The following is a 27,447-nucleotide window of genomic DNA, read 5'->3' on the forward strand; positions in this document are numbered from 1 at the left end:
GCTGAAGAGCAGGCGACAGCTGGACTACTGTGATTGCAGCTCACTTAGAGTCAATGTTAAAATGTTTCGTGACACATGAATTGCAGTAACATGGAATTTTAGATACTACGATTTTTATGCACAGCTGAGCTCCACCTCATGTGTGTCGCACAGTTACTTAGGCAACATTTCACGAATGAACGTCTTATAGGCCGACAATTCCCCTCTTCCCACCAGACCTCAATCTCTGTGACTTTTGGCTATGGGGTTATCTCAAAAGCACTGTTTATGGTGATAATCTAAACAATTTGGCAGAAATGAAAAATGTCCATAACATTTCTCCTGATTTGCTAAGAACTGCTGTTAAGAATACAGTAATAGGATTTAACTTGCGCTCGGGAAATGCTGGACGCTACATTGAACATGCTTTGTAACATGTTTCGGAAACTATTAAACACATTTTAAACAGATGTTTTCATGTCTTATTTTATTTACCAATATTGTATACAGAGCCATTTTTCCACTGGCGGTGAGTTTTTGAACTCTTTTTTTTTCCCCCGCGGAGAATAAATTCCCATAACCTCCTTTACACGATTCCCAAGTTTGATAACATTTGGTCCGGTAGTTTTCCTTTTATGACCATTTCAATTTGGAACTTTAATTATAACCATCATGTAAATTAATCTTTAAAAGTCTGATAGTTTGGTTCAAGTCCCAGCTTTAAAAATATATATATTTAAATATAATATTTTATATCAATCCTCTTAGAAAGAATGTTTTAAGAAGCTAATTTTTCTCTCGCGTTATAGATTGTATAAAAAAACATGGTCTTTAATATGATTTAGATTGCTTCAGCCGATATATAAATCGGGTCACTCGGTGGTACAGAATAAACCCTGCTGGACTGTTTTATTTCTTTGTCATTTAATAAAAATCTTTTAATTAAAATATTTATCCTTTGACCTTGGATTTAAACTTTACTTATAGTTAAAATGACTAGAAAATGAAAAGCTGTCTTCAGCTGACACGCAATTCATGTAATTGATATTTTAAAAAATTGACAAGAATGCAAAATTTATGGAAGTCTAGCAATCGAAAAATCTTAATTTTCTTGTGTGAGCACTGAAAATAACTGTAGAAGGAAAGGAGAAAATTAGGGAGAAAAGTAAGCAAAAATTTGCAGAGAAATTTGGCTGTCAGACATACCAAGATGTTTCAAAAGGTTGGACACTTTTGAATATACTTTCAGGATACTTCAAAGAATTTAGGTGTTCAAAGAGAAAACACTTGGACGTGTACACTAGCAAATACCATCAATTCAGCTTGTGTTAACAGAATAGACAAAAACGATATCATTACAGATTAAAGTGAAGAGCCACTGGTTGTAGACTATATGGTTGTATAAATTTAACTTACGTTATAGAACGTCATATCGTATCATAAATGGAGAATCCCATGATTTTCTCAGTCGAATTATTTGAAGATTCAGGAGTTTATCCAGTGATGTATGTAGATTTCACCTAAATACGTTTTTTTTTCCTCCTGATGAAACAGGGGCCGAACGGTAAAGTCGCTGAACACTTGTAGTTCGGTCCGAGGTTCGAATCCCGCGAACAGGCTGTCTGCATGGGCGTTTTCGTGGTTTTCCCCATGTGTAACGTATATGTGAGCCAGTTTCCCTTAGAAAGTCCTCCACGAAGGCATCCCTCCCCTTAGGCAGATAGCCCTAGTGTGCTTTGTCATAATTAAATAAACCAAAACCTCTTGATGAAACCAGACTTTCCTTTCATCTCATACCTTCAAAATGACTGATAAAGCCTCTAAAGACTGATAAAGGCTCTGACCAAATACTTCGTGAAGAACTTTCTAAGAGAAACCAGCTGGCATACACGGTACACATGAGAAAAACCCACGAAAATGCCCATGCAACCAGCCCGTTTACCGGGATTCGAACCCCAGAGTGAACTACCAGTGTTCAACGATTCTCTACCGCTCTGCTGTTTGTGGGCCTTTATGAAATGGAAGGCAATAACTTTATTTAAAATTATTGTCAGAAATACCAAGATATTTCGAAAAGATGGATGCTTTGTAATACACTTGCAGAATGCCTAAAGAAAAAGAGCAAAAATAAAGTAGAATGCCTGAAGAAAAAGAGAAGAAAAAATAAATTTTTGCGTAAAATTTAGTGTTTATATTTTTTTTTAATTTAAAACCTTTTAATCTTATGATATTTGATTCTTGCGATTTCAAAAATAAAATATGTCACTAAAATATCAATAACATTTTAAGAAACCAAATGTAGGATAAAATTGGGTAAAGCAATGGGCACAATGATAAAACTGTTTAAAGCAGTTTATGCAAGTCATCCTAAGTTAAAATGTCGGTTATACATATCTCTTATTTATATATATCTTTTCTGAACGGAACATTGAAAGGCGTGTTAACTGTGTTTTACTGTATTTTCTCTTTTAATATATGCAGTTTTCAAACGCATCATAGTCTGGGTTACAAAGTATTCTTCCAAAAGAAACGCAATTCAAATAAATAAAATCAAATTCTGGAAAATTTATATTGATTAATATATTTAAAATGCTCAGTTCGAAGGAACAAATAGAAAATTTTAAAACAATTATCTGAAGAGGCAATGCAACACAAACAATTAAAATAAAAATATAAAAATTTAAAATTTTCCTAAAATAATAACTATGATAAAAAATATATATAAAGAAAACTATTTGAAAAAAAAAAAATAAACACTGCACCTTTATTTACGCAGTTCGAATAGGTAATAATTTTTAAAACAGTTATTCGAAAAAAAAAAAAAAAACACGCAACTTAAACAATTAAAATGAAATTTGAAAAAGAAAAAAATACTTAAAATAATAACAGTTATAATAAAAAATATAATATAAAGAATATTATTTGGAAGAAAGGAATGATGGTGACTTTTTTTCCTCTCACGGGAAAGGAAACTAGGTTGCCATAGATTAAGAAGTTCGCCAAGTGAACTATACTTGGCGCAAACTGAACAAAAAGTGCCAACATAAATTTGTGAATTTCTCCGTAAATTTCGCTCCAAAATTTCATATTTAGGTGTAATTTGAGCTGTAGAATCGAAATATGTAAAAAAATTGGTATGTTATTTCAGAAAAAGTCCGATTTTGTGTCAAAATACCTATATTAGAATAATGCTATATATAAATCTAATATATATCCTAAGTTGCGCTTTCGAGACATGAAAAACGCAGTTTGAATTTTGTCAATCGGCCCAGTAGAACGGGAGATATAGAACTATCCTTTTTTTTTTTTTTTTTTTTTTTTTTTGAGCAGTGTACATGTAAGATAAAAAATATGCAAATAAAAATTCTCACTTTGATTTGTAATGGTCCTTCTTGGTATTTTCCTATTCTGTCATAAATATAGCAACTATTTACAATAAATCTCTCGAAACTGCAGCATTTCAAAATTAATCCATGTTGCATGAGTCTTGGGTAATGTTAATGACAAAAGATCTTACACAAATGCCTCAGCCAATAATGATTTCAATTTGGAGCCGAAGCAGATACTTGTTTTCTGCAGCAAGCTAGGCAATAAGCAAACATGTATGTTTCCCAATCTGTGCATAAGCATTTCTTTTATCTTATAAATTTTCATGTGTACTCCTACTTCACATTTCTTTGGCTAATGAAAATTTTCACTTTTAAGGTATAATGGGTTTTATAGCAAATATTTATCATGCTTACTATTTTCAGTCTACTTAATCAATGAAAAGGAAGCTACAGTCAAAAGTTGTTAATTTCTGACACCCATAATCCGGACCTCAAAGCTACAAACTTTCTGCGCATGCGTCGAACGGCTGCGAATATGCGTCTGCGCGTGCGCAAAATACGTTTACGAATGCGCGTTTAATGAATAACGGACGGTATAAGCCAAGCTAAAATTATCTAATTCAGTTAATGTTGCAGATTGCGTTGTTCCTTAATCTTCGAATTGTATTCAGCTTATTATTTTTTGCAGACTGTTAGAGCAATTTTATAAAAGTAAGCTTGAACTTTCGATTATGTCAAATAGAATTTCTGATATATTTATTAATATGTAAAAAGGATCTACAAAGCAAAAGTATAAGTCCATTAAACAAAAAGTGGAATTGCTGCAAAAAATGGATAAAGACATATCCTTTGTTTATCTAAACTTTGTTTATCTTTAACGCTGCGGCGCGCAATGAATTGGAAGTTGATCTGTCAGCACTATCGTTATCTTCAGGGCAGATGTTTTTATTTTATTTGGCTTATAATTCCTTACTAAATGTAGTATTTCATCTGGATGTACTCCGTCTTTGATATGATTTAAATCAAATTCCTCGTCATTATAATTTGTTTCCAAAAACGAAGAAAGTGACAGAGGTTATTAAAATCGAAAAAATTTCGATTGACAAATTAGTCGGTATTCTCGATACAGCAATTATAGGACTTGAACAACGGAACTTTGTAACTGAACAAGAAATTATGTCTATTTATAGAATTAAAGAGAATGTATTATCACATAAAAAACGAAGCAACTTAAACAACTTACATTGAAAGAAATGTTTAATAAAGTAAACAAATAAATATTAAGCTTTTTTTTGTAAATTTTGATACCCTTTAGATCATAATTGTTCTTTATGTCATAAATTATGGTTTCATATTTTTAATTTTATAATTTCTGCATGACATCTTATGAGATTTAAACTGATGATCTATAATCCGGAAAAATCGATAATCCGGAATCGCCGAAGGCCCGACGAGTCGGGATTAACGACTTTTGACTGTATAGTTTTTTTTTTTTTTTTTGTTTTGTTTTTTCCAAGGAAAAGATATTTTACTAAAGGAAAGAATTTGTGAAAATGGGCATAATATGCAATTATTTGTTGGAAACGAAACCATTTGGCAATCTAATATTCACAGTTATGAAAAGAAGAAAAGTCTTCATGCTGAGAATTGGTTTAGTAGATCACAAATATCTTTTCTTACAACACTGTGGGGATCAACGAAATGACAAAACAAAAAACACAGAGGTATGGCTCCACCACTGCCTGGAATCCTATTTAGCAGAGTTTCATATTCAGGCACAAGTAGGTCATTATGTTGTGTTTGAGGTATAATTAGCAGCAATTGCTTAACTATGGCCACTGGAATTTTTTAATGAAATGGTAACAAAATTATATACTATAATTAAATGCTTTAAAATTTCTGATTTTGTTCAAAAATAACAAGCATAATGAGTAGCTTGCAGTTGATAACAATTATATTGGCAGAATGAAATTACACTTGTTTCTAGCACATGCACAGGTAGATTTCTCATCAGTGCTAAAATATGTCAAATCAATAGTCTCACAAAAGGCTGCTGCAGAAGACAACTACATCAACATATTTTATTAGTCATTGAGCATTAAATGTGAGCCCAAACCAAATTACTCTCAGCTCACTTTTATCATAGACGCTTTGCATACTTGCTCTTGCTTCTTTGGTGTGTACTCGCTGCTGCCTACTGTTCATTCCAGCATCAAAATTGTTATAAAAATGTAGACAAGTGCAAATGTGATAAAGAATGGGTGCAGATTTCATATATTGCAATATATAATTCAAATTATGAATATGCCTGTTGAAAATAAAGAAATGTTCGAGTGGAAATGCTTGCAATTATCTCAATCTTTTCTTCTAAATTATTATATTAGCTATTATTGTAGCATAGACTTTGTAGGCCTGTAACCCAAAATTGCAGAGTTTTGTAGATAATAATCAAGTATGATACTTAGTCATTTATATAATATTTTATTTTAAAAGATTCTATCATATATCAGTAAATACAACTCCTGTCCCAGCTGCCATTAAGACTTTCTGACCTCTAAAATCTGCTCACTAATATTTCAAACGATAGGAATAATATTTAAGTGTCATTAAGATCTTCAAGTTAGATTTGCTGGTGCTTTGAATTTTTCTACAACATTCTCATTTGGCAACCTGTCACAGTTATGTAGAACGTAAAAGTACATTTATGGCTTTGAGTACATCCTAGTACTCACTAAAAGTTTAGATTATTTCATTAATGGATGTTCTGAATGAATATCCGTCTAAAAAAAATTATTATGTATCAGGTAATAGAGAAAAATCAGTATTCTGGCAACAATTAGGCCTACCATGTATTTGTCTGTGATCATGAGTATCAATCACGTGGTACACCCACCTGATGACTAATTTCGTTGAACCTGTTATGATGCCAATACTCAGATAATAAAATCTTTATTATCTGAGTATTGGCAAAGTCTTATGCAAAGGATTGTATTGAATATGAGGGAACAATCCCTGCGATGCTGTCCTCTCACCTTGCTGAATTGATATAGCAATATAAGTCAACAATGGAGAAAATTTTCTGGCCTTGTTTGAGAGACATCAGGACAGTGTTTGAATGAATGAAATATAGGGATCGATGCCAATCCATATTGTTTTGTATCTGATTATAGGATTAAAATGATGGCTATTAAGAAATAGAAATACGATTGCTTGAAGTGACAAATGGCAAATAGGATGGTTTAATTTGCTTTTTATTTTTTAAGTACAATGACTGTCATCGAGGGATAGGAGAGGTCCTCTTCAAGATAGCATCAGTGTATTTTTCTGGTAATGTACAATTTAATATAATAACCTGATGATGTAGTAAAAGCAAGTGCATATTATTTCTTTCTATTTCTTTATTTATCTATATGCCATTTCTCTTTGTGTGGTTAAGTATGGTAATGTTATCAGTTTATTTGATTTTGATCCTGGTCACCTATTTGTGAGAATACCAAAAAATGTTTTTTAAAAAAATTGAAGAATTTGTACTATACCAAAATGTGGTCCATCCCCTTTTAGATAAAAAAATACAGCAAATGTTTCTTACTTGAATTAGCCTGTCCACCACATCATTAATTAATGAATACTTATATTCCAAAGACAAAGGATTTGCACGACATGGTTAAAACTACATGTACGTTCCAAGAAAAAAACTGCAAGCTTTTTTTTTTTTTTTTTTTTTTCATTATAAGAAAAATCAAATACCGTATTTGACGGCATAAAAGATGCACCCTTATTTAGAAGGCCGCACACATGTAGATGTAGAAAAAGTTATGTGTGTCTAGACCTTTATCCGGGCTAAAAATAGCATTCAGTATTGAAAGTTAACCTGTGTCCTTCACGTATAAGACGCAGGTAACTTTGAGACCAAATTTAGGAAAAAAAGTGTGTCTTATATGCCGGCAAATACGGTAAATGAAAAGGAAATCTAAATTATTTTATTAAATTGCAAATCTTTTAAGACCTAAGATTTTGCAAAAATCTTGTGCATAATACCACTCAATAATTCTGTAAGGACTTAAATCTGTTTCTTATTTAGTCGTACAGTGAATAATATTCAGCGTTGAAAATTGCTGGTTTCAGAAATTTTTTTGAAAAAGTGCTAGAAAGGTCTCAGGATTATGACTTGGTATATTTTTCATACCTGAAAAATATTTTTGTGTGAGCATGAGATTTTTTAAAAATGGTGAAAAATTTTTACTAAAATTATATTAATTAGAATTACATTAAGATAAAAATACGTAATAAAGAATCATATAGTTGTTTTTCTGAATAAATTGTTTTTTTTTATTTGCTATTAATAGCACAAATGATATGAGCTGTTTCAGTTTCTGAAAGTTTTTAAAATTGCAAAAAATACTGCATTCTGCAAAACAAGTAATACCAACACACAAAAAATTGAAGCAATTAAATTATCTGGAAGTACTGGTATAAGAAGGTTTATATAAGCTCATAAAATAAGGGAACAGATTTTTAAAAAATTATCAAGCTAGGATTACATGATACAGATGTGTTCAGCTATGGAGAGAATGTAGAAAAATTTACCAGAGTTGCAGTACTAAAAAACATATGAAAATAGGCAGATAACTGAAGTGTTTCTAACATATCATACTATGCATATGATGCAATTATTCTGATGTATGATATTTTGGTTTATAATGCTCATGCAATAATTTGCTCGTATTAGTCTTAAATGCTGATGCTATGATGTTTTCCTCATTGCTATAGATTGGTACCTCTGTCCTAATTTATTATTAAAACCGCATTGTTATCAGTATAGATAAGTAATGATATACTATAGTGATGTTATAATAAAATAAAGTGTAGAGTCTTAAATTTGTTAAGTGAAATTGTATGTTAAGCAGTAAAGGAAGTTTTCTGAAAATTACTATACAGTACAATGTCTAATGCAGACATCCATTATCCGGAATGATCTATAATCTGGACCTCAAAGCCACAAACTTACGCATGCGCGTTTAATGCGCACGTCCGCTACGCATGCGCGTAAAGTGTTTACCCATGTGCGCTTCTGATAGTGAAGAAAGTGACAGAGAGGTTATTGAAAACGAAAAAATTTCGATTGACAAGTTAGTCGGTATTCTCGACACAGCAATAACAGGACTTGAACAGTGGAAATTTGTAACTGAACAAGAAATTATGTCGGTTTATACAATTATAGAGAAAGTATTAGCACAGAAAACGAAGCAACTTAAACAACTTACATTGAAAGAAATGTTTAATAAAGTAAACAAATAAATATTAAGTTTTTTTTTTTTTTTTTTTTTTTTTTTTGTAAATTTTGATACCCTTTAGATAATAATTGCTCTTTATTTCATAAATTACGGTTTCATATTTTTAATTGTATAATTTCTGCATGCCATCTTACCAGATTAAAATTGATGATCTAAAATCTGGAAAAACCCCTAAATCGGAATCGCCGAATGTCCCGACGAGTCCGGATTACGGACTTTGTACTATATAGTATATTTAAATGTGTAGCATAACCAGCAGTTTGCAAATATAAAGATATTTTATCAGTGTTTAATTAATCTTGTTTTGATTATAGGTGGCAATCAGCACATAGCTGTTCGTGAACCTCTGCCAGAGCTAAAGTTTGATTCTGGCTTTCCTGTACAGTTCCCAAATTATGTACTTGCTCCACCGCCTAATGTGTTAACTGTGGATGAATATCCTTATCCAGCAGTGAACATTAAACCAGCACCAAAGAAGGAAAGTAAAAAGAAATCAGCATTAGACCAAGCCTTAACTGGGTAAATTTTTCTTTTTAAAGTTTTCAGTTTTATATTTATGTTGTCTTCACAGATATTTCATGAAGTAATTCTTAGATGATTTGATGCATTTGGTAATATAAAAATCTGGAACAGTGATTTACTACACCAAGCATGCATAAAGCCATAATTATGAATAAATGGTTATACTCATTAAAATTTTTCTAGAGAGAGATCAAAAAAGTTTCTTGGCAATGCTTAAAAATGAGGTATGAGATATTTTTCTGTTATGCAAGTGTCATGTGTTTTAGTGGATGTTTTTAATTGTAAACTATATCTAGTTATGAGAATAGTTTATAGATACACATACACACAATGCTAGTCGAGATGGCACTATTATTGAATCTTAGCATGTATTTGGCTTCTCTTTCAAAGTTGCCAAAAAAGCGTGGCAGGTCCATAACCATTCTTTGAAATCTGATCACTTTTCTTGCTTGGTAATTCAGTTCCTCGCGGCCCTCAATAAAATAAATTCAGAAAATATGGCGATTTTTTTATTTAGGAGATTTTATTGAAAAGATTTTTAAATTAAAATGTCATTAACAATATTTTTATTTTTCAAGCAGAATTGTTGATAAAAAATCACAGTTCAGTTTCATCAAGTTCTGCTGAGGTATGTGTCCTTGCACTTTAAGGGGACAGTGGACGTTCAAATACTTTTTTTTAAATTATTGTCATAGAGATATGAAACTTGCATGTATATTTTATTATAGTTATATCAAATATCTTTGAAAAAAATTTTTGGCTCATTGCAATTTAATTTTTTTTAATTTTGTTTTAATTTTTAAATTTTTTTCAAAATGCTCCATGCGACTTAATTTTTATCTGTTTCTTGTTATTTTTACTTTATTTTTATTGAAAATGCATTACAGACACAATTTAGTATCAATTAGTGAATTGCATAAAATGTTAATTTTTAATTAATACTTGTACATATCCTTAAATTTTGAACAAAATTTCCCACTTTAATACACTTTAACCGTTTGACTGCTATGCAGCGCAAAAGCAAATCAACAAATCTCTAGTTATGCCCTGCCACTTCCTAGATTTTTTATGGTACTTAACGTATTAACGCAACCAGGCCAAAATTCGCATAAATCGCCAAATTTGGCGACCCTACTTACGACAACCCTACGTGTTATACGTAGTTTTGTAAAAAGAATTTGTTTGTAAAAAGAAAAAATAACACTGGGCATGTACTACCACAGCAATGGGTTTTCGGCGGAATTTGCCGAGAAAAGAAAGAGACTTTTTTGGTTACTCTACCTAATAGAAGCGCCGTTACCCTCATGGAAAAAATTTGCGAAAATATCAAGAAAGGAAGCATCATTTATTCGGATTGCTGGAAAAGATACAATACAAGTGAGTTCGAAAATGCTGGATTTCTGCATGGAACTGTTAATCACAAATATAACTTTGTGGATCCCAACACGGCGTTCACACACAACATGTAGAGCACATATGAGGCTCAGCCAATGGCGCAACAAAAAACAGAGAGGAACAGCCCATCATCATCTTGACTCATACCTTATCGAATTTATATGGTGCCAAGCTCAAGCTGTTAATGGCGAAGACGGTTTTCAATCAGTGGTAAAAGCAATAGCCAAAAGATTTCCGCTGAAAAAATAATTCTGCAACTTATTCAAATTCGAAACCAGAAGGGTTTAATTGCTATTTTATATTTTAAAACAAAATAATATAAAAAACTGTATTAAAAATTATCTGTAATTAATAAATGTACATTTTCTTTCTATTCATACTTTTTTACTCAAACTTACAAATCGCGCCAACCTGGTTGCGATAATACGTAAGTACCTTTTTTATTTTTATTTTAATGGACAAGCAGCATGAAGTCTTTCCACATATGTCTGCTTTTCTCAGAATTTAAATCAAAACCTTTTCCCTTAAAAAGTCCTCTGTGAATGTATCCCTTCTCATAGGCATAAGAGCATAAGTCCGTGTATATTTTGTCATAATCAAATAACCCAATCCAGTATGTATTTGCTTTGTTCTAATATAATTTCTCTTTCCCATTCAGACTCGAGCAGTGATACATAGGCAAATTTTACTGAATACTTCTGTCTTATATTAAGATAATTTTGTTTGAACTGAAAATTCCATGAGTGCTATAATAAATCAATTCGTGTTTGGTGGTTAAACCATGAAACACCTGTAGCTTGGCCTAGGTTCAAAATGGCTCAAATTCACATTTCACATGGGGGGAACAACAAAGAATAACCATGCAGCCAACCCATTAGCATGTGATCAAACCGTGCGTGGATAGAGTGGAGAGTGTCGAGAGTACGTGAATTTCCGAGAATGACCAAGCAGAGTCGGGAGCTGTACTCTAGTGCTTTGCCTTGAAGCTGTCTCCACCATAATAGCCTGATAACCTGGGAGCTGTGTCGCTGATCGTGTCAGCGTGTTTACAGTAGTTCATCGACGACTGTAAAAACATGTTTTGGAGCTGTCCTGATAATACAGTACAAAGTCCGTAATCCGGACTCGTCGGGACTTCGGCGATTCCGGATTATAGATCATCAATTTAAATCTGGTAAGTTGGCATGAAAAAATTATACAATTAAAAATATGAAATCGTAATTTATGAAATAAAGAGCAATTATGATCTAAAGGGTATCAAAATTTACAAAAAAAAAAAAGCTTAGTATTTATTTGTTTACTTTATTAAGCATTTTTTTCAATGTAAGTTGTTTAAGTTGCTTCATTTTTTGTGCTAATACTTTCTCTTTAATTCTATAAACAGACGTAATTTCTTGTTCAGTTACAAAGTTCCACTGTTCAAGTCCTGTAATTGCTGTGTCGAGAATACCGACTAACTTGTCAATCGAAATTTTTTCTTTTTCGTTTCGTCTCTGTCACTTCTTTCACTATCTGAAGCGCGCATGGGTAAATGCTTTTCATGCATGCCTAAGTTTGTGGCTTTGATGTCCGGATTATATATCATTCCGGATAATGGACGTCTGGATTACAGACTTTGTACTAAACAGGCCAATAAAGTGTGTTTCGATACTTCATCAAGTAGTATTGTCATTATTCACTCCAAATCCTCACGAAACCCGTACAAACGTGAAGGAAGAAAATAACGTAACAACTGGTGTCGGAAGAAAAACGTAACAATTGGTGTCAGAAGTGGGGTATGAGGGTGAATACCAGTGACAAGACCAATGGAAGATCTATTAAAACAGCTCGTGACTGCCTTTGCTGAATTCCAATAAAAGATGGAAGCCAGACAGGAGAAGCTGAAAGCCAGATATGCTGAGATAAAAGACGGATATGATGAGATAAAAGCTGGTTATAAAGAGATGACAGCTGAGATCAAAGCCGGACTAGAAGAGAAGGAAGGCAGACGAGAAGAGATAAATGTCGGCCAAGAAAATGTGCAAGAGCAAATCTAACAGCTGAAAGTGGAGCTTACAGAAGAAACTGGAGCTATAAAAGACTATGTGGATATGAAAGAAGTGGCATCTGAAGAATCAAAGGATGAAGAAAAGAAGGAAGTAGCTAATGAATTGTCTGAGAATGATCAAGAAATTAAATATAAAACATCTAACAGGATTAAAGAAAAAGAATGAAAACATGAAGAAATAAAAGACGGTAAAGAAGCTTTTGATTCTCAAGTGCCTGAAGTGGAAGTTAAAGAAAGGGAAAATGTCACTGTTAAGTTCGTTGAAACTGATGGTGAAATTACGAAGTCGCAGTTAGCAAGAACTGAACCATCTGAAAATTTGTGTGATGCAGAGATGGGAGAAGCTGATATACAGCTTAAGCAGTGTGCTCCAGTATTGCAAGAAAATTCACCCACCTCACAAACTGGGTGTATGCCTCATAGTGCAGGTTTTAAAGACAAGGACTTGATTCTAAACCTGAATACTTCTCCTTGTAAAGGACCGGATTTGGCGTTGGTTCTCAGGAAACAGAGGAAAATGTGCATGTACCAGCTGCTAAAAGTAATGCGGTGAACTGTACACATGATGCGAACAAACTACAGAATGGTGAACAAACTGTTTCTGATATTCATGTGGATGACAATTCTTAAAAGACTGAATATTCAGACTGTGATATGCAAAACAGAAATACATTTGAGAACTGCAGTGGAAAAGTATTTGACCCGGGTATATTTAAATGAAAAGACCAAGACTGAAATTCATTCTGAACTTTAATTTTGTAGAAATTTAAAATTGTGATTTGTTTAATTTGTGTATGTAATTTGTACATAGTGTAAATATCTGTTTCATTGTTTATGTTATCTGTATGTTTTAAAACATTTTGTTTGTATCGAATTAGGCTTCTGACCAAAGGTTGTACTGCCGGGACGTGCAGTCCTTGGGAGGGGGCTCGAAATGTACAGGCACGGTAAGATGGCTTCCCCGCAAAGCAGTTTTAGGGTTGCCACATTTGGCGAGAAATGGCCCAGTTGGCTGCGGCATGCTATGAACTGGAAGTTGATCTGTCAGCACTATCCTTATCTTCAGGGCAGATGTTTTTATTTTATTCGGCTTATAATTCCATACAAAATGTAGTATTTCATCTCGATGTACTTCGTCTTTGATATGATTTAAATCAAATTCCTCGTCATTATAAATATCACGAATACACATCAAATAGTTTTCTGGTTGCAATTTTCTAATTTCGACTATGCATAATGTATGCTTTATGCATGCGCGCATTGAAAGAAATGTTTAATAAAGTAAACAAATAAATATTAATCTTTTTTTGTGAATTTTGATACCCTTTAGATCATAATTGCTCTTTATTTCTTAAATTATGATTTCATATTTTTAAGTTTATAATTTCTGCATGCCATCTGACCAGATTTAAACTGATGATCTATAATCCGGAAAAATCGATAATCCAGAATCGCCGAAGTCTTAGCGAGTCGGGATTAAAGACTTTTGACTACTTTGAAATATGCAGTTGCATAGAACTGAAGTGACTTGAAAATTATTGTTTGCAGAGAAGGAGACTTGATTAATGAAAAATTATGTACTAAGAATACGCATAAAATACTTGGTTATTATTTCATTTCATATAATTTATTGCCAAAATTAAGTGAGATATTTAAAAGTCAGTTTGTATGTGGTATTTATGAATAAATGATTTGTTTGAAATATTTATTTCTTTAAATACAAAAACAGACTCCTTTAACCCTCCGAAGGTATTTTTTTGTAAAGCGTCAGCAGCTTTGTCAAGAAATTGCTTTAAAAGCGTGGAAGGTTTCTGTCACTGTATCAACGAAAACGTTAAGCATTTTTTCTATACCCTCCTACCATTGCGGAGAATCATCCAGATGATGAACTAATTGTCGGCTGTAAAAGTATCAATCACTGTCAGAACTTTGCCCTTCGGGAGTTTTCAAGAAGTAGAATGCTTAGAAAGCGATCTGACCTTGTAACAGTAACTGTTCGCTTTATGCTATGGATTTTGTTATCAAATGAAAATTTTGAGGGAAATTGAAAATCAAGACTTTAAAAGAAAAAAAAAATGTAAATGTTAAATTTTTTTCCCCCATTCATAAACCTCCATTTTTATCTATGTAAACATATGTTTGTGCGTGTTTATGTATATATATATTTAAATTTTGTGGAAATCAATGTGCATACGACAGTAATATCAAAATATTTTTGTGTTTCTACTAAATACCCTTCACTTTAGATATTGAATTTACCTCCGATTACTTGCTAAAACAATATGATTTTCGATAGTTCCCAAGATAGTTTACTTTTTTTAATAAAGTAAAATATCTTGTTAACTTAGAAAATTTCTTATTTTATTTGCAACTTCGGGTATTTTTGATCTAGAGTTTATTTGAAGCTTCGGATATAAATAATATTTCACAATTTACTTGATATAATGACAGAATTAGTTAACTAAACATGAAGTAAAAAAACTTGTTTATTTGCTAATCAAAATTACAGATGTCTAAGTTTTTGTCATGCAATTTTCCGCTTTTGTGTATAACCATGAGTAAGGAAAGTCACGAGTTTATTAATTGTGCCATAATGATATTGTTTTCTTTAAAATCTAAGAAAATATCAGTTATATTTTACTATTCCACTACTTTTTTTTTTTTTTTTTTTTTTAGCGGGTGAAGCAGAGCAAATAAACATGTGCTCTTAGAAATCCCTGCATTGAAAAATTATAAGAGTATTAACATTCTAAAACCGGGCCGAAATTCTCATAATATAGCCTTCAGACCGGTGCAATCCAAAAAAGTTTTGCCCCCTCTTTGACATTTTCCTAATGAGAAAAGTCGTTAGTCCCCTACATGTATGCAGTAAAATTTACATGTTTGTCGGATGCTGTCCCATAGTAGATGGGTTGCTAGATTTGCGATTTTTTTCGATGATTATTTGGCTTTCATTTAAATGAAGATCTAAATAAATAGTACACTGGATGCATATCCAGTGCACTATTTATTTAGAAAAAATGTATGCAATGTTTACATTTCACTGACTATTTCTGATCAATCTCGGCAATAATTTCTGAATTTTATAACTTTGTTTTCATACTTCATTTATATTCGCGTATTTTCATATTAGAAATTAGAGAATGAGAACAAAATTTTACAAAATATAATAAATATGAACTAGCTTTGTAAGTCGGCAGGTTGGAATGCGATTTTTAATACCATATTGTCATTAACAAAATAATGGTAATGACTAATTTAATGAAATAATAATAATAATAATAATTATTATTACCATTAGATGATTAGAATGAGATTTCAATGCAATTAGCTTTTGAGATGAATTTACAGCAATAATAAAGCTTTACATAACAATAACAGAACTTTAAACCTGCTTTTTTCAATAATTTTGTTATCATAACATAAAAAAGAAAATCTGAGATACATTGGTTGTGTTTCATCATTTGACTTTAACAAATATTACATTGGACTATCAGGCAAAGGAGGTATATCTTTAACGAGAATTTTTCTTTCTAAAATTGGCTTTTGTTTATGTCAGCAGAGAAAAAATATCTGTAACTTATACATGCAGTCATCAAAAGTATTTTTCAGAACAGGTTTAAATGTTCATGAAGAATTAATTATACATCAATTTCTTTTCATGGGTAGAAATTTCGTCTAAAACCATCATTATATTCAAAGGTTGAAGGTCTATTTCATTTTCAACAAATATTCTATTTGCATATAAATATATTTTCTAATTTATTTTAGAAAGAGTAATCTTTCACGTTTTCAAAAGAATAAGGACGTACTGGGTGTTGACACTTATAATGTAGTAAATATGTTTTTCATATTTCTTCCAGTAATGAAAATGATTACCCTGGAATATTTTCAAAGCAAAATTAAGAAAACTGCTTACGCCAAATTTTGCGTAAAGTATCTTCTTGTGTATTTTTTTATTTAAAGTGTGAAATTTTCTCTTTGAACAAATAAAAAATCAAGAACGGAGCAAAATTAATTCGTGAGAAATAACTTTGAAATGCAATAATCCCATCGTAATGTGAAGTAGTGGAGAAAAGTGCAATACAACTTATTTATTCACAAATAATCCCCTCATATGCGTAATTTATGTACTGTCGATTGAGAAATATAGGTTAGTAAATTAAACTGGTTGTTTCAATACTTTTTCTTTATCAATTTTTTTAAGGGCCCTTCAATAGAGCAGTAAAGGTGGCTGAATACTTGTAGCTCGTTCGGGTTTGAATACTGGCTAAAGGGTTGGATTCATCAGAGTTCGTAGTGGTCCTTACAAGTGTTTATAAGAACTTATATTTGAAAATAAAATATACAAGCCCTTATAGGTGCTTATTTTTTCTCTAAAGCACTTACTTTTTTTTAGTGCTTATTTTTTGCTTTTAGTGCTTTTTTTTTTTTTTTTTTAACGAACGTACATTTATTCTCCGTACCAAAGCCGAAACTAAATCAACAACTTTTCTAACTTATATCGAACATTAGATGGTGAATCATAATCCCAGAAATAGCTTTCCGCTCCTTTCTCTGCATTAACATAATGTGCATGTTGCTCTATTGGTCAAAGAATTGCGAAAGTGGTAGAAAATTCCAGTACATTCTGTATTCTTTTGCTCCAACCCAATACTACACACGTTTGAATTTCTATCAAGATTTTAATAATTTATATTCTTGTTCCGCGTGGTGAGTTCATATTCACGTTTATTATGATCGGTATGCTTATATTATGAACATATGTATGAATACTTATAATACAATCGAACATTAGATGGTGAATCATAATTATATCGAACATTAGATGGTGAATCATAATCCCAGAAATAGCTTTCCGCTCCTTTCTCTGCATTAACATAATGTGCATGTTGCTCTATTGGTCAAAGAATTGCGAAAGTGGTAGAAAATTCCAGTACATTCTGTATTCTTTTGCTCCAACCCAATACTACACACGTTTGAATTTCTATCAAGATTTTAATAATTTATATTCTTGTTCCGCGTGGTGAGTTCATATTCACGTTTATTATGATCGGTATGCTTATATTATGAACATATGTATGAATACTTATAATACAATCAAAAGTCGTTAATTCGGACACCCATAATCCGGACCTCAAAGCTAAAAACTTTCTGTGCATGCGTCCCGTTCACGCATGCGCATAGGCATTTACACGTGGGCATAAGACATTTACAACTGCAAATATACATGTGCGCATGCGCATAATACGTTTACGCATGCGCGTTTAATGTATAACTGACGGTATGAGCTAAAATTATCTAATTACCTATTTCAGTTAATGTTGCAGATTGCGTTGTTCCTTAATCTTCGAATTGGATTGTTAGAGCAATTTTATAAAAGTAAGCTTGAACTTCCGATTATGTCAAATAGAATTTCCGATATATATTTACTGATATATAAAGAATCTACAAAGCGAAAGTATGTTTCGAAGTCCATTAATGAACTGAATGGCGCGCAATGAACTGAAAGTTGATTTGTCAACACTATCGTTATCTTCAGGGCAGATGTTTTTATTTTATTCGGCTTATAATTCCTTATTAAATGTAGTATTTCATCTCGATGTACTTCGTCTTTGATATGATTTAAATCAAATTCCTCGTCATTATAAATATCACAAATACAAATCAAATAGTTTTCTGGTTGCAATTTTCTAATTTCGGCTATGCATAATGTATGCTTTACGCATGCGCGCGTTGAAAGAAATGTTTAATAAAGTAAACAAATAAATATTAAGCTCTTTTTTTGTAAATTTTGATACCCTTTAGATCATAATTGCTCGTTATTTTATAAATTACGGTTTCATATTTTTAATTTTATAATTTCTGCATGCCATCTTACCAAATTTAAACTGATGATCTATAATCCGGAAAAATCGATAATCCGGAATCACCGAATTCCCGACGAGTCCGGATTAAAGACTTTTGACTGTATTTGCAGTAACTGCTGAAGTACAGATAAACTTCAAAAATGGGTAAGTGTTTTAACACAAATTAGTTTTCAAATGAATAATATTCGGAATGGCATAAATAAAGTGAAAGTAATCGAATAGTCAAAATAATTTCTTTTTTCTTTTCTCTCTCTCTCTCTTTTTTTTTTTTTTTTTTGTTTTGTTTTGTTTTGTTTTGTTTTGTTTGCCTATGCATTATACAGTACGGAAGTTGGGGGTTCTACCCTTTCTCCACAAAATCTCGAATATTGAAACTGTTACAGTTTGCAGCAAAGCAAGCAAGAGACTTTTTTTTTTTTTTTTTTGTCACTTTCCCATTTGGATTGAATAGGACTAAAAGTTCTGTGGTGTACCAACTTAAGCGAAGAATGATTTTATTCCGGAAATTTAGCGCAGTCTGTTCAAAATTAGAATGACAAGCACCCCAGATTGGTAAATCTCTTTATCAATCAATATGACCAGCGCGACATGTCCTGCTCGGTGATAAATATGCCACATGTGCGCATGACAGTGAAAACCAAACGAAGCAAAGGGGTATTTTCCTTTATTTAGTTATTTATTCTCCGAATACCGGCAGCTGTTGATTCCGATTGCATAATATCACATGTGGAAGAATTAAGGCGCACGTATTGCGCAATAACATTCGCGATATTTCGCAGAGATAAAAGAGTTTTACTGTGCTTGCTAAGCAGATTAATTTTCAGTTCCATTGGACTATTTTTTACATGATGCGCATATTGAAATGTCAAGAGCATTATTTAGCTGAAAAATCTAAAGAAATAGCTACAACCTACCCCCCTTTCCACTTTTACCAGTTATGCTCGACTATCCGGAATTTTCAGATATTCGGAAATTTCCGAGTATGCCGGTTAGTTAAGCTTTTACTGTTAAAGTATGACTGCATGAAGAAATTTCCCATCTTCTGATTTCAGGAAAGCTCCTTTTTTTTACTTATTTTTACTTAAATTACTTTGCCTGCAATATCTGTTAAAGAAAAACTGTTATACAATGAAAATTTAGAAAATGTTCAGAATTTTGATTTAAGTTATTTAAATATTAATAAGATTGGAAAAATAAATTGTATTTATTTTAGGTGCCAAGCGAATATAATAAATATGGTTTATTTTTATTTATTTTCTCTATTTTGAACAGAAATTTCATCGTTAAATCTTGTAATATGATTTAGTTCTGCATATTTTTTTTATCTTATTGTAAACTAGTTCTGTGAATTGAACTGTTATTTAAAATTAAAAAAATAATATAATTGTTTTCCATGATTGAGTAATGCTCATTCTCTCTTAATTAATACTGAATTTATCATATTTTAAATTACAAGTCTAATTTTTCTTTTAAGATCATGCAATTGTGTATAATGTAATTAGACAGGTGCTTATTTTTTTTTTTTCTAAAATGTGCTTGAAAAGTGCTTATAGGTGCTTATTTTTTTAACTAAAATGTTTTAACTAAAACAATTTTCTCTTTTTCCTTTCATTATAAACGTTTCTTTGTTAGAGGAAAATGCACATATTTTCAAATCAAAAAGACATGTAAAAAAGTGAGAATTTAAGGTCTCTCAGGACTTTAAATCACTGTATTCGCTCCTTATGAAATAAATGACAATATAGAGAAATTAAAATAATGCGATTTTATTACTGTACTTCGATTTCCTTATTTTAAAGAAAGTAAAAGATATTTTACAATTTAGCCTAATTAAAGAAAGAATAGTAATTTATAGAGCAAAAAGTAGAATAACTTTAGGTTTTTGAGTTTATTCAGTTACAAACCATATGAAGTATCTTGAGCTAATTTTGAATTTTATATAAAATTATCTTATTAACCCAAAAGGCGTTAGCCCAGAAACCTATTAGCCTATTAATTTTGTTTTGGCATTTTGCGTTGGAAACTTTAAAAGACTGAGCCACTTTTCAAATTGTTGGCACCAAATATTATCGCCCTGTATTATATTTAAAGAAATTAAATAATGAAGAATTTGCATAAATGTATGTATGTTTCTTGCACTGTGATAAAATGACGCTACCTAGAGCCATCAAATTTTGAATAACGTATGTCTCCAGCCGAATATGGATATCTAGAAGCCTGAGTTTGGAATTTGTTTTATTATCTATTTCATCTTTTGTAAAGTATTTATGAGTTTTTGATTAAGAAACTCAACGTTTTCAAATCCAAATGAGTGTTAAGTACAGAAGGGCATTTTACGTCAAATCACTTTAAATGCCCGAATCACTTTTCAAACTGTTGCCATCAAATATTATTGCCCTGTATTTATTTAAAGAAACTAAATAATGAGAATCTACATGAACGTATGTATGTTTTTCGCATTGCAGAAAAACAATGTTACCTAGAGTCATCACATTTTGGATCACATAGTCCTCAACCCAAACAAGGACACTTGGAAGCCCGAATTTAGAATCTTTAATATGTTTTTATTGTCTGTTTCATATTCTATAAAAATTTAACGGATTTTTGATTAAAAAACTCAACAGTTTCAAAGCGTGCAATGGCAACACTGTAAGGAATAAAACATTTTTATCTCCAGTGTGCGAGCCTGTGTATCGGAAATTCTTATGATATGCTGTTTCTGGGTTTTGAGAGCATTTGGGTTAAGTGGCGTTAATCCAAATGCTCTCAAAACATGTATGTGTCTGTAAATGAAACAAATTGCCCGTTTGGACCTAATATAAAATATGTCTTCATTTTTTTTAAAAAAATTTTGGGTACTGAACCCAATTTTACATAACTTTTCAACCAAATATTTTGTGCTAGCATTATCTTCTTATTTTTTATAAAACGTTTTAGAAAAGTATTTAAAATAAATGGATCTTATATCAAGTTAAAGAAAGTGTGTAACTTTCATAAGAAAAACTGAAGCAAAGAGGATAAAAATTTCACAGGTCGTATTTTTAAACTAATTTAATTAGCATATTATAAGATAAAGACTGTTATTATATTTTGCGATGATAATAATAGAAAATAATGGGAATAAAGATGCCTGCAGATTTCTTTATGTAGAGTAAATATTAAAATAAATTTCAATCTTTAATTTTAATAAAAACAGGATTATATTTGCATGAGGTTTGCATATTTCATAAAAAGCATGTGCGTATTTGTATCCTATAAAATAATTTATTAAAATTCTACAGGGTATTTGAATGAGCTCCAGACACTCTATTTCATAAAATAATGAGCAAATATTTATATTATAGACAACAATGCCTTTAATACGTCAATTCACCAAATGCACATGATATATATATATATTCTCTTTTTCGAGCTTTTATAAAAGGAGAGAATTTAAAAATATTTATTCGTCTTCTTGAATTTATTTCATAGCTCTAAAATTAATTTAGATTATATTTTGGCGAAATAAATAGTTTGTTTTGAGAAGGAAAAATTAAATCTCAAATGATTTTATCGTGTCTATTTTAGAATAATGCCTATTTATCCAGGAACATCTTTAAAAAAGTACAAGCGGTTATGATTTTAATGTAAGAAATTAACTGAATAAAATTAGGCTTTCAGTTATGGACTGTTTTGTCTACAAATGTGTGAGAGACATGTTTGAAATTTAAGTGTCTGCAAAGCGATTGTGCGAAAAAAGTGCCACTGAATGTGTTGTTTCGTACCTTGATAAAGATAATTTAGAGAAATAAGACGATTCGTAGCACTTATAAATAATGCTGAAACGATCGAAAACTGCGTTTAAAAACTTAGAAATGTAACTTTTGTGTAGTTAGTGCTTGAAAGTAATATTTGAAATCTCTTGTGCAAAATTTTGATAAAAAATATATATCAGTTAATTTGCGTCAGACGAGTATGGATTTCTTATTCTAATAGCACACTGAAAAACATATTATTCATTGACATATTTATTTCTTTTGCAGAACAAAAAGAAATTTGCTTCATACATTTGTAATAAAATGAGTCAAAAACTGTCGTTGTGTGGAAGCCTATTTTATTTTTATTTATTTATCTATTTCTTTGAAATTGGAACCATGGTTCTGCCCAGAACAGTGAAAAAATTGTTTGGACGTGCAATCTTTTTGAAGCATGTGTACATTACAACTATCATGAATCTACTACCAAAATGCACTAATTAACTATAGCTGCATATTAATTTAGTGAATACTATGTATTTTTGTTATTTTATAATACCAAGAATACATTTTTAGAACTGGGAAAGAAAATTATATTTAGAATTGAAAGAATTTAGGAATTTCACAATTTTTTTGCATTTTACAAAATATTTAAGAATTAATAAAGCAATACTGAAATAAAATATGAAAAGATATTAAAACACGTAGTAAATGGTAACAAATGACCCAGATATAAAAGAATTTTGCTTTTTTATAATATTTATTTCATCAATTCTTTTTTATTTGTCCCCAAATTGATATCTTTCTCAGTATTTTTGCTCCGAAAGTGAATACCAAATCATACAATTGGTATCATTGACAGTGACAAACATAATATTACCACATTTGTATTAACTATGGAAATATGAGCCAGTTCCGCTTACAAAGTCCTCAGTTGAAGTTTTACTGCTCTTAGGCACAGAGCCAAGATTATTAATTACGAGATTAACATCACTGAAAATGTAAATCACAATAGTAAGCATTGATTGTTATTCATGATCACTGGAAATGTAAATCACAATAGGAAGCATTGATTGCTATTAAAACATATACATGAGTACCAATCATGAGTACTAACTAATGAATTTTTAAATAAATGGTAATCAGTACCTAATTTAACATAGCTCATCAGTCCTTAATCATAAATAATGCCCACTAGCGGCCAAGCAGTAACATCACTGAACACTAGTAGTTTGATCTGGAATTGAGTTTTCCCACTTGTAATGTGAATATGAGCCAGTTTTCTTTAAAAGGTCTTCCAAGAAGGCATCCCTTTCCATACAGAGACAGCCCTCCTTTGTTTTAATTAACCATAGTCGTAAATAACAAATTGTTTTCTCATCCAAAGTCCTCCATAAAAGTTAAAGTTGTCTATTTTTATCTGAGCATCTAATTGTGTCATTTTAATCTTGATATAGACAAATAATCGGAAATTCTTATTTCCTTCTTCGAAATTTTTTCCATCACCCAGATCACCATCATATTTTTTCCACCTTCGTATAATGCTTGTGACGATTTTATAAAAAGCTATTTACATTTCTTTTCTACTAACAACAATTTTTCAGAAATATTTACTCTGACCTGCTGAGAATTTTATGTCCCAACCGTTTCAAAATTTGGAAATAAACACATCTTCATAACAGTAAAATATTCATAATCAAATATCATTCACACCTTTTTATTCGATAACACTTTCAGTAAAACAGGAGTATTTTGCATAGGGTAAAAAATGCATCATATGATTTCATGTACTTTATTTTATCAACACTAAAATGCGATTTTATCAAATACGATATTATTTGCGAATGATTTTCATATAATGCCAAGGAAGTTTCTCAGTAGTTCGTTTTAGACGAGAAATCAGAAGATTAAAACGAATTTTTCTTTAAGGAAACGCACTTTGTCCTCACATTTCAATAATAAAATGTCCATACTTCACATTTACACAACTAAATGAATTTCGATACAAACATATAAATGACACATTAGTTTGAAATGGAATTGCACGATTTGAACTCTTTAAAAAATCTCATTTTTATTTAAGAACAATTATTCAAAATATATATTGAAGTAACTCTTTTTGTGAACTGTTATAATAACTTTAAAAAGTACAGTCTTTTTAATGAATGTGCACAGCTAAAACAAAAATTATATCAAATTTCTCTGTTTCTACAGTCATTGTAAGATACCTGTTTAAGTATTTATTCTATGCTAAAAGAAATTATTTGTAAATTAGGTGATGCTGAATTCTTTAAAAGTTTTTCATGGGTTCTGTGCAAATTACTTTTACTTTTGCAGAAGAAATTTTTTTTCGCATACACAAAGGTTTGCGTTGAAGGCTTTAGTATTTTTCAGTTTCGGCACAAAAATCGCCCTCAGGTCTGCAGATGGTACGGCTGGATTTGATGTTTTTATTTATGTCCCTCCCATTGTAACGTCTTTCTCTAACGATCGCTGTTTCCCCGCTACCAATTAAGCGCGGCAGGAGGTCGGAGGGAACGACAGTGCAAAATATTCTGTCCTCAACGATTTCGAGGCGGAAAAATTGTTTGAAATGCTTTCGGATCCATCAAAAGCTGGCAAAATAATCCGTGTGTGATGATTTGGAAAGCCATCTTTCAATACGGAAAAATCCATCCGTAACGCCGAGAGGGTTAATGTTTGCTATCAAGGTGGTACTTAATTAGAATTCAAGACATTTTTCGAAATTATGAAAAACATTTTCTGTGATTTATAAATATAGATAAATAATTGAAAATATGGAATTATTAATTTATTCCTGCTAATATTTGACTTCAGAGAAATTTAAAACTGTTTTTATTACTTTCAAAATATCAAAAAGAAATTAAATATATATGGCTTATTTCAGAGCAAGTGACCTCAACGAATCATCTTTGAGTTCTGCAGATCCAGATGACGAAGTTGCTCTCCTTCGCAGACAGGTCCGTCAGCTGTCTCGTAGGGTTCTAGCCCTCGAGCAAGACAACCAACAGCGTCTACAAAGAGAAATAATAATTTGTACATTGGGTGTTTCATACTTTTTATTAAAAGGTTTAATTTGGCTTCATAAACATTTTTAAACTTTTACAGTCTTATTTTGCGTAATAATACCTAGTTTAAAAAAATAAGATAAAAATTGTTTGCTCTTAGAGCAAAACTTAGATTTCCTTCATTTTGATTACATGTAATCTTCTAGTTGTATGTTACAAAAAAATATACTTTCTTCAATAAGGCATTAACATGTATTGGGTAAGTGCACAATGTATAATAATATAAATTCAAAAATGTGTTAGTGTGTCTGCTTTTCTGTGAAAAGTAGTTTTATGTGTCATATTTATTTAATCGTTGTTTTATGATATATTTTTGAAGCAAAACTTTAAGTCGCAAATAATATTTAATACATGTGAAATCATATTTACAACTATTGTAAATACATTATTTTCTTATACTTGTTGGTCTCTTACATTTGATGGTATTGCTATTAAAGACATATATCCTGAATATATGTTAATGATCTTTTGTATAATCTCAATTTTTAAAATCTGTTCTGTGTTTTGGGCTGAAAGCAAGAATTTTTGTCTATGTAAAGTTGCATGTAATGTAAAGATATATAATTTAAATAATTTTTTCTTTTTTTGATCAATGTTTTTGAGATGTAAAATACAATTTACAGCAGGGTTTCTCAAAACTTTTTTCACCACTGAGCCTTTCACTCTTATTTATAAGACTCTTCACTGAGTAAAAAAAAAAAAAAAAAAAAAAAAAAAAAAAAAAAAATTCTAGCTTGCAGTGTATATGACTTATGAAGAAAATGAAAGGAAAACCTTAAAAATAACTTTTATAAAAATACAATAAAAAATGAATTTTTTTCTTCAAGTTAATGAATATCTTTTGAATCATTATACAATATAAAACATTTTAAGAAGTACATTATCTTGCTCATATCGATAAGAACTCTAGTAATCTAATTATTTATAAAATTCCAAACTGTTTTTGTGAACCAAATAATTTTGAGATTCTCTACCAGATTCCCTACTAGGTTTCTTGAAATACAGGTAATTGTATAAATTTAGAAACATTGAAGGCTTTTATTTGCACAGCTTTAAACTAGGCACATTGTAACAAACAGAAACGTGCTACAGTCGAAAGTCTTTAATCCAGACTCGTCGAGACTTCGCCAATTCCGGATTATAGATCATCAATTTTAATCTGCTAAGATGGCATGCAGAAATTATAAAATTAAAAATATGAAATCGTAATTTATGAAATAAAGAGCAATTATGATCTAAAGGGTATCAAAATTTACAAAAAAAAAAAAAAAAAAAACTTAATATTTGTTTATTAAACATTTCTTTCAACACGTGCATGCGCAAAGCATACATTACGCAAAATCGAAATTAGAAAATTGCAACCAAAAAACTATTTGATATGTATTCGTGATATTTATAATGACGAGGAATTTGATTTAAATCATATCAAAGACGGAGTACATCGAGATGAAATACTACATTTAGTAAGGAATTATAAGCCAAATAAAATAAAAACATCTGCCCTGAAGATGAGGATAGTGCTGACAGATCAATTTCCAGTTCATTGCCCCCCCCACCTTGCGCATGCGTTTACGTATGCGCAGAAACTTTGTAGCTTTGAGGTCCGGATTATGGACATCCGGATTAAAGACTTTTGACTGTATAACATTATATTTCTATATTTATAATAAAATGAAGTGGTCTGTTGTAATGTGATTGAGAATTTCACATACTGTTTGCGGGTTGACAGTACAATCCGAAAGCAGCTGTTGGGTCCACAGTTTTTTCTCCCAACAAAATAAACATTTAAAACTAAATTTTCATTTTACTTCCTAAACATATACAAAAACACGCATAAACAACAACAGTAACAGTAATGCGAAGGAAAAAATTATATTTAATTACCAGATCTAATGGTTGGTACCTGCAAGAAATTTGTTAGTTACACATTGTATTTCAAATACACAGTTGAAATATATTCACGGGCCATATAAAATTGCTTCAGGCACAGCCACTTTGAGATAACTGCACGTAGCAGTTCAATTTGGTTGCCATAGACACTTTTATGTTTTCTTACCTAGTTAGTCAGTACTTGCAAGATAAGAGTACTGTTAATGAATGATAAAAATGTTGCTAAAGCAATTAGATAATTAACTACCGATTTTTATACGCATTGCCACATTTTGAAAAAAGAGGGGGGGGGAATCCG

The 27,447-nt window shown here is 31.0% G+C and overlaps 2 protein-coding genes across 2 annotated transcripts in view; one reads left to right on the plus strand and one right to left on the minus strand.

Annotated features, from left to right (window-relative positions):
- Window positions 1-26,085, plus strand: part of Tango11 (transport and golgi organization 11) — a 53,095-nt gene extending 27,010 nt beyond the window's left edge. Inside the window, exons 2-3 of the mRNA XM_085819706.1 lie at window positions 8,917-9,121; window positions 25,079-26,085. Of these exons, the coding sequence (XP_085675832.1) occupies window positions 8,917-9,121; window positions 25,079-25,289 (416 nt within the window). The 3' untranslated portion in view covers window positions 25,290-26,085. The remainder of the gene's footprint in view (window positions 1-8,916; window positions 9,122-25,078) is intronic.
- LOC118201257 (protein tyrosine phosphatase type IVA 1-like) overlaps window positions 25,142-27,447 on the minus strand; it is a 78,859-nt gene continuing 76,553 nt past the window's right edge. The window contains exon 6 of the mRNA XM_085819709.1: window positions 25,142-25,205. Coding sequence (XP_085675835.1) covers window positions 25,157-25,205 — 49 coding nt within the window. The 3' untranslated portion in view covers window positions 25,142-25,156. The remainder of the gene's footprint in view (window positions 25,206-27,447) is intronic.

Source organism: Stegodyphus dumicola, chromosome 1 (genome assembly GCF_044657685.1).
Source record: "Stegodyphus dumicola isolate Sdum_Otavi_A_Nest chromosome 1, ASM4465768v1".
In the NCBI taxonomy this organism is placed as follows: Eukaryota; Metazoa; Arthropoda; class Arachnida; order Araneae; family Eresidae; genus Stegodyphus; species Stegodyphus dumicola.